This window comes from Pristis pectinata, chromosome 19 (genome assembly GCF_009764475.1).
Source record: "Pristis pectinata isolate sPriPec2 chromosome 19, sPriPec2.1.pri, whole genome shotgun sequence".
Taxonomy (NCBI): Eukaryota; Metazoa; Chordata; class Chondrichthyes; order Rhinopristiformes; family Pristidae; genus Pristis; species Pristis pectinata.
The window spans coordinates 38422539-38435451 of record NC_067423.1 but is presented as its reverse complement, the minus strand read 5'-3'; the positions used below and the strand labels follow the sequence as shown (position 1 = coordinate 38435451).

Genomic DNA, 12913 nt, shown 5'->3' with positions numbered 1-12913 from the left:
ATCAGATGTTGTAATTACAGGTACTATAGCCTGTGCGGTTACCAGTTCTCAGACAGTGGGACACAATGCTTGTTGATTCGAAAGAGTGCTGACAATTGAGGGGAGTGTTCCCACCCTGACCTGACGTACCCATGACATTCGCTGCATTTTCTGAGCTCTCTGAATCTCACACCCTTGAGCTGCAGACTAGAAGGGACTTATTGACTCACGGATGTTATTTTAGAAAAATGTCCATTACAATATACCATAGGTTCTCTATTCTCGAGCATCTAGTCAATAATAAGTCCGTAAGAAAATTCAGAAGGAACTCATTATCCAGAGGGTGATTAGAAGGCAGAATTCATTACCACAAGGAATAGGTTCTTTATATTACGATCTTTTATATTCCACAATAACCTCTGATGCAGTAGTTAATTAAATACCTTCCTGAAATCTAAGTACATCCACCCGTTCCTGCTTATCCACAACAAACATTACTTCTTCAAAGAACCCCCAAGTTTAAAGTTAATGAAAATAAAAAGTGCAAAAATGATTTAAACTATTTAAATAATTGAAAAAAATTAAAGGAATCTCAATTTAAAATACTAAACACCACTACCCTTCACAAAACCATTCCTCTCTATTCCAATGAGCAGACTCACTGTTCCTGATATGGGTCCCTAGACACATGCCCCAAGGGTTTTGCTAAAGAATTACAGGAAGATTGTGGTGAAATCCAACATCAGAGCACAAGCATAAAGTTATCATCAGTGTTTATATCGAATGTTGTCCCCTTATTCAAGAAAGGTAGTAGGGATAGTCCAGGGAATTACAGGCTGGTGAGCCTTACGTCTGTGGTGGGTAAGCTGTTAGAAAGGATTCTAAGAGATAGGATCTATGAGCATTTAGAGAATCATGGACTGATTAGGAACAACCAACATGGCTTTGTGAAGGGAAGATCTTGCCTGACAAGCCTGATAGGGTTCTTTGAGGAGGTGCCCAGGAAGGTTGAAAAGGGTAGTGCAGTGGGTGTGGTCTACATGGATTTTAGTTTGTTTATTCTTTATTTGTCATTGTACTGTTGCAACAACAACACAACGAGATTACGATGGCACTCCCTTGCCTAATAAAAACCAAAACAGTAAATTGATAAGAGCAATAATAACTTATAAAATAAAACAAACATACTTACATAAATATAAAGTATAAAAAAAGGCAGTGTGCAAATGAACCATGATAATAATAATGATAATCAGCAGCATATCAATATCACTATATTAAATAACACCATGATGAGTCCAGCCGGTAAAGGGGGGAAGACATAGTATATGTATGTATGTATGTATAGAAGGTATCAGTCCATGTTCAACAATTTAACAACTTTAGGAAAAAAGCTGTGTTTCAGTCTTGTAGTGTGTGCAGGTACTGTCCTATATCGCCTACCAGGGGGGAGTAGTTTAAAAAGGTAGTGAGCAGGCTGAGCTGGTTCTCGAATGATGTTTAAAGCCCTTCTCCGACATCAAGCCTGATAGATGTCCTCCATCGCTGGTAACTGAGTCCCAATAATGTTTTGGGCCATCTTGATAACCCTCTGCAGAGCCTTCTGCTCCTTCCTAGTGCAGCTGGCATACCAAGCAGTAATGCTGTACGTCAGGATGCTCTCCACCGCACACCGGTAGAAGTTCACCAGAATGTTCTGAGACAGTCTGGCTCTCCTCAATTTCCTCAAAAAATAGAGGCATTGCTGTGCCTTCCTAATGACAGCTGAAGTGTGTATTGCCCAGGAAAAGTCCTCAGTGATGTATGCCCCCAGGAACTTAAAACTGGAGACTCTCTCCACAGCCTCGCCACCAATGAACACTGGACCAGGATCTATCTTCCTTGACTTCCTGAAATCTACCACAATCTCTTTAGTCTTTTGGGTGTTAAGAATGGTAGTAAGGCGTTTGACAAGGTTCTGCATGGTAGACTTCTCCAGAAGGTCAGAGGCCAAGGGATCCAGGGAGGCTTGGCCGTGTGGATTCAGAATTGGCTTGCCTGTAGAAAGCAGAGGGTTGTGGTGGAGATATTGCATTCGGATTGGAGGGCTGTGACAAGTGGTGTCCCACAGGGATTGGTTCTGGGACCTCTACTTTTTTGTGATAATTATTAACGACTTAGATGAGGGGGTGGAAGGGTGGGTTAGCAAGTTTGCAGATGACACAAAGATTGGTGGTGTTGTGGATAGTGTAGAGGGCTGTCAAAGCTTGCAGAGGGATATTGATAGGATGCAGAGCTGGGCTGACAAGTGGCAGATGGAGTTCAATCCAGAGAAGTGTGAGGTCGTACACTTTGGAAGGACAAGCTCCAAGGCGGAGTACAAGGTAAATGGCAGGATTCTGGGTAGTGTGGAGGAGCAGAGGGATCTGGGGGTTCATATCCACAGATCCCTGAAAGTCACCTCACAGGTAGATAGGGTAGTTAAGAAAACTTATGGGATGTTAGCTTTCATAAGTTGGGGGTTTAAGAGCCGAGAAGTGATGATGCAGCTTTACAAAACTCTGGTTAGGCCACACTTAGAGTACCGTGTCCAGTTCTGGTCGCCTCATTATAGGAAGGATGTGGAGGTGTTAGAAAGGATGCAGAGGACATTTCCCAGGATGCTGCCTGGATTAGAGAGTATGGATTATGAGGAGAGACTAAAGGAACTAGGGCTTTACTCATTGGAGAGAAGGAGGATGAGGGGAGACATGATAGAGGTATCCAAGATATTGAGAGGAATAGATAGAGTGGACAGCCAGCGCCTCTTTCCCAGGGCACCAATGCTCAAAACAAGAGGACATGGCTTTAAGGTAATGGGTGGGAAGTTCAAGGGAGATGTCAGAGAGAGGTTTTTCACCCAGAGAGTGGTTGGTGCATGGAATGTGCTGCCTGGGGTGGGGGTGGAGGCTGATACGTTGGACAAGTTCAAGAGATTGTTAGATAAGCATATGGAGGAATTTAAGATAGAGGGATATGTGGGAGGAAGGGGTTAGATAGTCTCAGGTGTGGTTTGAAGGGCGGCACAACATGGTGGGCTGAAGGGCCTGTATTGTGCTATATTGTTCTATGGTTCTATGGTTTAGCCAGCGAGATCAGGAATCTCGTGTTTGCACACAAATCCCCATCTTCAGACATGGGAGTTACATCCCACAGTTTGATGCCGAACTGCTAACATTTCCCATGCCATCTCAGTGACGCCTGGGCTAATGTTGTATTCTCGCTTAAAAATCATAGCAACACCTTTGCACTTTGTTTGTGCACCTGCACTGCGTTTTCTCTAACCGTAACACTAGGTTCTGCATATTACCTTGATGTACTTATTTATGGAATGATCCGTCTGGATGGCACGCAACAAAAGCTTTTCACCGTATCTCGGCACATGTGACAATAGTAAACAAATTACCACTTACAAATTACCGTTCAAGACACCACTTTTGTTCAGTGACTGATGAAATTACTGACAGGACCTGAACTTTCAGTGAGATACCAGCAAGATATCGCCACATTGCAGACATTGAGCAGAACTGCTGTGGCATCCCAGGGCACCAATGCTCAATACAAGAGGGCATGGCTTTAAGGTAATGGGTGGGAAGTTCAAGGGAGACGTCAGAGGGAAGTTTTTCACCCAGAGAGTGGTTGGGGCATGGAATGCGCTGCCTGGGGTGGTGGTGGAGGCTGATACGTTGGTGAAGTTCAAGAGATTGTTAGATAAGCATATGGAGGAATTTAAGATAGAGGGATATGTGGGAGGAAGGGGGTAGATAGTCTTAGGAGTGGTTTGAAGGTCAGCACAACATGGTGGGCCAAAGGGCCTGTATTGTGCTGTATTGTTCTATGGTTCTATGGTTCTATGGCATTGCATTGAGTGCAAGTTGTTTATTTGGGCAATTTCCTATTCAATTTTTTGGGGCTTCTTTTGCCAATCCTTTCATTAATCTTGAACACTAATGATATTTTAATTGCAGCATAGAAAATGGTACAAAACATCATCCACCTTTGGGCAGTCCAAATTAACCGATTGATTCTCACCAGCAGTGTGTGTTTTTGTGGTCACTGTGTGCGGTTGTGGTCCCTGTATATTGAATTATAGAGATGATGCAGGTATTTAAGGATCATAACAAGAACTGAATTCTTCACTATCAACATACTGAAATCATTGATCAAAAACATAGAAACACTGCAGCCATAAAGGCAATTGGGTACAAGTACTCCCCAGGTTACAACATGGTTCCGTTCCTGAAAACTGTTCGTAACCCGAACAGTTTGCAAGTTGGAAAGGCAGCCACCCGGAGATATATTTAAATAAAAAACATAGGCCAACCAAGGGCAACCTGTAGTTAAACCGCGGTGCTTAATTCAACCATTCAGATTTCTCTGCAAGATGCAATGATATTGCCATAAACCAACTTCCCACAGGGCAGAAGATGCCCGCAGCCCCACAGCAGCTGGTAAATCCATCCCGCCAGTCTCCCAAATGCTTATTCGTATGTACGGGCTGTACATAAATTGGGTGTTTGTAACGTGGGAAGGACCCCTATTCTGCAGCAAGTAACTCAACTCCTGACTCCTCAAAGATATTTTCCGCAAGGCAGATGGAGTAATTTCCATTTTTCTGGGTGAGTGCAGCTTTCAAGAAGCTCAATAGCCAGGACAAAGGAGTCGATATGAAGACATTACCAGCACATTGAAGCTGTGGTGTGCATCATCTCCAAGAAATACTGTGCCAACTCATTGAGTTAACTCTTACAATGGGATTTAACCTTATGATTTGTGCTTTTCCCAGTCAGATATCACACTCACTAAACCAACATACCCAACGTGGAGCATTCAGTTTCATTGTGACACATACAATATCCATGATCAGAAAAGTCATTCTCAGCATCTGAATTTCCAAGTAGGTGCTGTGGGTCTATTGAAAACGTTCTGATACACAGTGGAGTCAGATGTGATGATGGCATTCACTCAATATTCTTAGAACAGTTGTCACTTTTTATTGTATTTCACAGGGGACTATGTTGATTCATTATTTCTTTTAGACTTGAATTATTTGAGAACTATGTGAGTGTCTGCTCTTTGTGTGTCAGCTACAAGCATTTTAGTCACTTTCACAATCCACAGAATGTCGATATGTTAGACTTGAATGTAGAATTTACATCCCTTCAATACACAGGTTGTAAAAACGCACACCATATTAATCCTTTTAGTACCACTCTCTGAGGGGGTTGCAGAGACATTGACATTGTTGTGAAGGAAAACCTGCCTGAAAGTATCAAATGGGGGGGAAAAAACTCACTCATGAAGCTTTCTATATTAAATGCTCCAAAATTTGTATTTATTGCTGGGAGCACCATCACAAGTCATGTCTTGGTTAAGGAGTAATTGTGCAGTTTCTTTACTATGCTCAATGTCTCCATTCATTTGACTTTGTTCCTAAGCAACATATTAGAGCAAAATGTTAGATTGGTGCTAAGCTCGATTCCAATTGACCTTCAATGATAATTGGTTTCCTGCATTTAATTGTCTTTAAATATGGTATATTTGCTTCAAGCGTATTTTTACATAAGAAGCAAGTCAATTATTTTCTTTCACTAAGAGGACTTACTATTATACCCAACTGAAATACACTGTATAATTTAGTTTTTGAACATGGATAAAACAAGTAATTGTCCAGTATCTTATTTGATAAACTGTGTGCCTTGCATTGGAATGATTACTGGGCTCTGTCAAATTATTTGATGTGGGAATGGAAAATTGCCCAGGAAGGAATCCATTTGTTAATTACTATTATTGGTAAAACCCATGAAGGCATTTGTCTTGTCACTTCAGGGAGCAACGGATCAGTGTTCTTGTGCTACGAAGACTCAGACCTGATCAGTACTTGGAAGGGAGACCATCCAGGAATAGCAGGTACAGTAGGATAATGCCTGGGGAACACTTCATCTGACCAGTAGACTGAATAAGGATCCCCCTCGTGTTAGACAAGCAAATCACTCCTTGCTGAGTGAGGCAGAATTGTTAATGAATTTAATTTTAAATTCAAAAACTTAATTCAATATGACCTATACAAAATTTGCACACAAAATAGTTCAAATTTATCTGCTCAGGCAGCTGACACTAACTTTTTAACCTTCATAATGACAAATCATTTACAATGACACACAGCAACCCAATTTGCATACAGCAAGGTCACATTGATAAGGTAATTATATATGTAAATTGGTAAATTGTTTTTTTATTGTCACACGTACTGAGGTACAGTGAAAAACTTGTTTTTCATCATTTCATAAAACAGTGTATTGAGGTAATACAAGAGAAAACAGTAACAGAGTGCAGAATAAAGTATTACAGGTGTTACAGTTACAGGGAAAATGCAGTGCAGGCAGACAATAAGATGCAAGGCCACAGAGAGGTTGATTGTGAGGCCAAGAGTCCATCTTATCGTACTAGGGGGCCATTTAATAGTCTTATAACAACGGGATTGGAACCGTCCTGGACTGGGTGATATGTGCTTTCAAGCTTTTGTACCTTCTGCCCAATTGGTTGGGGGGGGAGGGGGGAAGTTGGGGAAAAGAGAGAATGCCAGGGGTGGGGGGGGGGGGGTGGTGGGTTTGGTGTCTTTGATTATGTTGGCTGCTTACTGAGACAGGAGAAGTGTAGACCGTCATTCACAGTCAACTTCTGTAGCGTATACAGAAGTTTGAAGAACAGCATTCATCAAAATAGCTCAATGTCCACCACAAGCCAGTAGACGAGCCTCGGTTTATATTTAGAGATCAAAGAAAAGTGATAGCCTAGCCAGTTAGGTCTGTAGCAGCAAGTTTATGGCCAGGAAGCCATACAGGCAAGTTCAACGTTGGAATAAAGTCGGCCGGTGTTCCGACCGTGGTATCCGGTGTTGTAAACGTTGGGGAGCACATGGTGATACAGCCTAGTCCATACACTCCGCATTAAAACCCTCTGGTTTTCGCCTCCTTTGATACATTTCTATAAACTCATGCTACGGAACCCTTCAGCAGTGGCCGTTCTCTTTGTTATTTGGATTGCTTTGTTACTTTCAGAGTTAAAGCCGTTGTATGAAGGCAGGCTGATTTCTTTTGGGGGGGGGGGGGGTGAAATTGATGTGAAATGAAATCCCTTACTCAGAGCACGATATCGCCATAAAACGTGAGGCAGGTGCTAAGGAAAAAAGTGAAGGTTGAGTGCAGGAAGGACAGTAGAGGGCGCGTTGTCCGACTGGGATCAAGGTGCATTGAGTGCTGATTGAGTCGGGGAGCGCTGTGTCAGGATGTGCTTGATACCCAACGCTACGTAGCGAAAGGAGGGAAAACCGCCCAATCTCCTGCTTCATATGAGCCCTATATCTCAGACACAAAAAAATCACACAGGCGTTTAATGCTTTAAAAAAAATCACAAGGTGCTGGTTAACAAATTCCTGCATGTTTAGCAGCGGGTGCTTTTCGAAGCTTTAAAATTCTATAATACACATATATTTTTAACAGGCTTTGAGCTGCCCGCTGAGTGAGTATTGTGGCATTTGAGATCGAGGGCGGTGAAAAAACATAGCCCTCCCACTGTAACAGACAAGTCGGGAGCCCAGCAGCCGGTGGATGTGCCTCACGCACAAGGCTTGCTTTGTGTAGTGGGCGAGAACATTGCATCTCCTCAATGCACAAGACCTCTTTTTTTTGCATCATGGATGCAGTAATTTTTTTGCATGCTGCAGATAAGTTATCTAACCTGAGCTGCGTATTTATTATTTTGCATTAGTGCCGTCCCCACGTTATTAGCAATGCATCGAGGTTAAAAGCAAAACAATCTTTTTTTAAAAAAGGGAGAATCGGTTAAGATTTATTTGGCTTGTTTAGCAGCGACCGAAAGGCTGTAAGCTCTCAGCTTGCAAAGTCCACCAAATGCTGCATTGTTACAACCTTTCTCATTGTCTGCATCCCCAGAGACCCGGAGGACCATGTGAAGCAGGTTACCCCCCTTCGCCCCCCTCATCCCTCTCCTTGCACCAAGCATGGTGCCGCGGTGGCTGTGCCCCCGCTCCCGGCTGTCGCTTGGGGTAGCCCTGTGTGTCTTTGTCCTCTGCTGGCTCTACGTTTACCCGGTTTACAGGATCCCCAACGAGAAGGAGATCGTCAGCGAGATCCTGCAGCAGGCGAAATGGAAGAGGAACCAGACAGCCGTCGCTGGTTTCAGGTAGGAGAGGGAGGGAGCGAGGGGAGAACGGTCGGTGCGGGGAGACATAACGGTACAGTGATCTTTCATTGACGGCCAAGGTGGAAGGAGCCGGTGAAGTAATCAGAGCAGCGCAGTGTCTGCATTACATACAGCAAGGGACAATGTCTCTTCCACACATATCCACAGCCCCATTGTACAGACACACCCACACATGGATATATTCACACACAGCCACAGACCAGTTCAAATATATCTATTTATTTATATGTGTATGTCTGTGTATATAATATGCACGTATACACAGGAATAAACTGTACAGATTCCAATTCAAAAACGTCTATGTCTGTATCTGTATATACATATGAGAATCCATATGCCAATTCAGATATATCCATTGATTTATTTATACGTGTGTGTGTGTGTGTGTGTGTGTGTATAACATGCATATATTCTCAGGAATTTACACCAATCCAAAAATGCCCATTTATTTATAAATATACGTGCGCATGTGTATAGATCGTATATAAAATGCTCTCATATACACATGAACATCCACATACCAATTGAAAAAATGCCCATTTATTCATGTGCGTGCATAACATGCATATCTACATGTGAACATACATCCACATGTGTTTACATGCATGCACACATAGAGGACTGTGCTAGGCGTCATTAAAGCGACCAGCTCCCAATGAACATACCTCCTCAAACATCCTTCTCCAGCTGTAACTTGTATATTTCACTCGCTGGGACTCAGCTGTTGGGGTAGTTAAACTAGCAGTGGTGTATGTAAAATAGAGTTTGATCTTCCTGTATGAACCCACAGTGTCAAGTCTCCAGGGCTGTGGAAAAGGGTTGGTTTTAGGTTTGCATAAATGATTCTACCTGTAGCCTTTAAGTAAGCCTCCGCTGCTTTTAGTTGTAACCACACAGCCTTAGAGAAGTAGCAGGGAGCTGATTAGAAAGTCAACAAATAAATGAATATTGCATTTCTGATTTTTGTTTTAGTTAATTAGAGATCTTACCTTCAAATCAACTGCTAATGGGTTAGATGTGACTCTGGACATTTCCTGTCTAATTTACATTCTTTGTGAAGGAGTAGAGTATTATACCTACTACTTACTGGGCCTCACCAATATAGCCCTGTGTAGCATAGTTATCTATCATTTGCCGTGCTTATTCTATGAGCCAACGACTGTAGAGGTCAGTGGTCATTTGGCAGGTTATACCGCTATTAGATGTGTTGTTCCCTCCCCACCTTCCTGCCTTAGTGTCCCAAGCAAAGAAATGTGTGTTGTGAATGCAAAGATCCCACAACGGAGATGCTGCTCAGTGACACAAGCTGATCACTCCCAAGCAGTTGAGTGCCCGTGGTGCCTGGTCATAGAGTCTTACAGCACGGAAACAGACCCTTCGGCCCACCGAGTCCGTGCCGACCATCGTTCCCATTTACATTAGTCCCATTTTATTCCCCTTACACTCCCATCAACTCTCCCCAGATTCTACGATTCACCACCACACTAGGGTCAATTTACAATGACCAATTAACCTACCAACTGGCGTGCCATTGGGATGTGGGAGGAAACCAGAACATCTGGGGGCAAACTCACACAGTCACAGGGAGAATGTGCAAGCTCCACAACACACAGCATCGGAGGTCAGGATTGAACCTGGGTCACTGGAGCTGTGAGGTAGTAGCTCTACTAACTGCGCCACTGTGCCACTCATACCGGCACTGAAATCCCACATGATTAACACCTGTGTAGAGACTCTGATGCCACTGGGGAACACAGAGATGTTTAGGAGTCTCAGGAACCTAATTAATCGTGTATGTAAGGTGTTCTCAGACTGGACACACCATGAAGATTCAAGGTAAGAAAACTGAACCCATTCTACCTTAAAGAACATAGTGGGTGGAAAAAGAACAGGAAACCTAGCACTGGCCAATGACCATGTCAAATTCTTCTGCACTGTCAAGGTCACCCAACCCAAACACCCAAGAGCCCACCCTGCTGAAAGCAAGAATGGGGAAGAGCCTGTCAAGGTCAGGGGCAGTGTAGCACCCTCTGGGAAGAAGGCTTTAAGAACTTCCCAAACCAGACTTTCCTTGATGCGAGCTTGACTGCATCCCATAGCACGCGGTTTTCTACAAGCCTCAGCACTATCCCAACACATGGCGGGAGGTTTGAAGAGGCCAACATGTCAACAGCAAGGCCGCTAGAGACGAGAAAGTCCATGCTGAAGTTCTGAAGCTTAACGGAGAAGTCCTTCTGGTGCCACTGTGCGGCCCTCACCACCCACATCTGGGAAAGGGGAGTGTGGCAGGGGATCTCAGAGAAGCTGTAATTATGACCGTCTTCAAGAAAGGAGATGTCTGACTGTGGTACCTACTGAGAGGTGTCCAGCTGTCTGCCACAGAGAAGAACCATTGCCATGTTCTCCTCTGCCAGCTCCTCCCAGTGGACCCCCCAAGAGCTGTGCGCTGAATCACAGTGTGGATTCGTCATCCAGAGGCAGAGCGGGGCGGACCTTCACCATTCGATAAATCAAAAAAGAACGTAGGGGAGCAGCACCCAACTGTTCTCAGCCCTTTTTTGACCTCACGAAAACCTTCCACTCCCATCAGCCAAGGGGACTGTGGAGAATCCTTCTCAATTTTCTTGGTCCTGAGAAACGTGGTACCTTTCTACATCTGCTACATAATGATATGCAAATCATAACCACAATCAACAGGTCTGCCCCAGACCCAATCCCAGTGCAAGATGGGGTAAAGCAAGGTGATGACATCGCGCCAGTCCTCTTCCTCGCTGTGACACTGCACCTCACCTTGAACAGGCTCCGTGCTGGAATGGAGTCAGTCTTGAGAATGACCTCAGGAGATTGTTCAGCCTTTGTTCTTTGCAGTCCAGAACAAACGTCAGTCATCACCTTGCAGCACTTAAGATGATTCTTGAGTATGTGTGCACCTGGAGACAGAGTTCCAAGTCATCATCCATTCCTTTGCTGATGCTTGCAAGGGAATGAGCCTTACACTAAACATCCGGAAGGTAAAGGTCCTCTCTCAGACTGGCCTCCCTTCCCCTCCAACAACACAGGTCCACAACAGGACTCTGAAAATGTGGACCGCTTTCCATATCGTGTGAGCTGCCTCTTAGCAAAGATATCGATGATGAAGTTCACCATAGCCTTCAGTACAGCAGCACAGCCATTGTCTCCCTGAGGAAAGGACCATTCAAAGACTAAGACCAGCACCAGGCTCCAGGTGTGGTGGGCAGCAGTGATTCCCCGCCCTCCTGTTCACTTTTGAAGCTTGGGCTACCTACAGCAGGCACCTCAAGGGACTGGAGAGATACCACCAGTCTTCAAAATCTTCCGAACCCAGTGGCTGGATCGTTGAAGCAACGTCAGCGTTCTCTCCCAGGCCAACGTCCCCAGCATCCAGACTCTTGATTACACTCAACTATCTCCAGTGGACAGGCCATGTCATTCTTATGCCTGACACCAAACTCCCCAGATGAGTCGGCTGTAAATCTAAAATAAAAACAGAAAATGCTGGAAATACTCAGCAGGTCAGGGTGCGTCAGTGGGGAGAAACGGCATTAACGTTTCAGGTGAAATGAACTAGTGACGCGGGCATCACTGTAGCAGGAGAGGAGAGAAGAGCATATAAAGTAAATGGAGCAGGTGTCTAGTGGGCAGAGATGGTTGGGGGAGCATAAGAGGGATGGTAGTCTTAACTGCATTTATTTTACTGCAAGGAGCCTTGCAGGTAAGATCGATGAGCTGGGAGCGTGGATCAGCTCATGGGCTTTGATATTGTGGCAATCCTGAGGGATGGGCAGGAATGACATCGCAACGTTCTTGGGTATAGTACTTTCAGGCATAACAGGAGGGGGAGGAAGCGTTGCACTGCTAATCAGGGAGAGCACTGTAGCAGTACTCAGGGAGGACATCCTGGAGGAATCGGCAAATGAAGTTATACCTATGTGTAGAACTTAAGAAAGGGGGGGCAATCACTTTGATCTGATTACACCATAGGCCTCTAAATAGTCAGCAGGATTCAGAAGAACAGACTTGTGGATAAATAGCAGTAGGGTGTAAAAACAATAGGGTTGCAGTAGCGGGTGATTTTAACTTTCCCAAAGTTGACTGAGGCTCAGGTGGGGTGAACTTTGTTAAATGCATCCAGGATGGGATTTTAAAACAGTATGTACTCAATCTTATTTCAGGGAATGATGATGGTAAATTGGTAAATAGGTTTATTATTGTCACATGTACTGAGGTACAGTGAAAAACTTTGCTTTGTATGCCATCCATACAGATCATTTCATCACATTGGTACATTGAGGTAGTACAAGGGAAAAGCAATAACAGAATGCAGAATAAAGTGTTACAGTTACAGAGAAAGTGCAGTGCAGGCAGACAATAAGGTGCAAGGCCATGATAAGGTAGATGGTGAGGTCAAGAGTCCATCTTCTTGTACAAGGGAACCATTCAATAGTCTTAAAGCAGTGGGATAGAAGCTGTCCTTGAGCCTTGTGATATGTACTTTCAGGCTTTTGTATCTTCTGCCCGATGGGAGGGGGGAAAAGAGAGAATGTCCGGGGTGGGTGGGGTCTTGGATTATTATGGCTGCTTTATTGAAGCAAAGTGTAGTCAGAGTCTGTGGAGGGGAGGCTGGTTTCCGTGATGTGCTGGGCCGTGTCCACAACTCTCTGCAATTTCT

At 44.2% G+C, this 12913-nt stretch overlaps 1 protein-coding gene across 1 annotated transcript in view; it reads left to right on the top strand.

The window, feature by feature from the left end:
* The first annotated feature begins 7625 nt into the window (after positions 1-7625).
* st8sia1 (ST8 alpha-N-acetyl-neuraminide alpha-2,8-sialyltransferase 1) overlaps positions 7626-12913 on the top strand; it is a 49265-nt gene continuing 43977 nt past the window's right edge. The window contains exon 1 of the mRNA XM_052033809.1: positions 7626-8202. Coding sequence (XP_051889769.1) covers positions 8021-8202 — 182 coding nt within the window. The 5' untranslated portion in view covers positions 7626-8020. The remainder of the gene's footprint in view (positions 8203-12913) is intronic.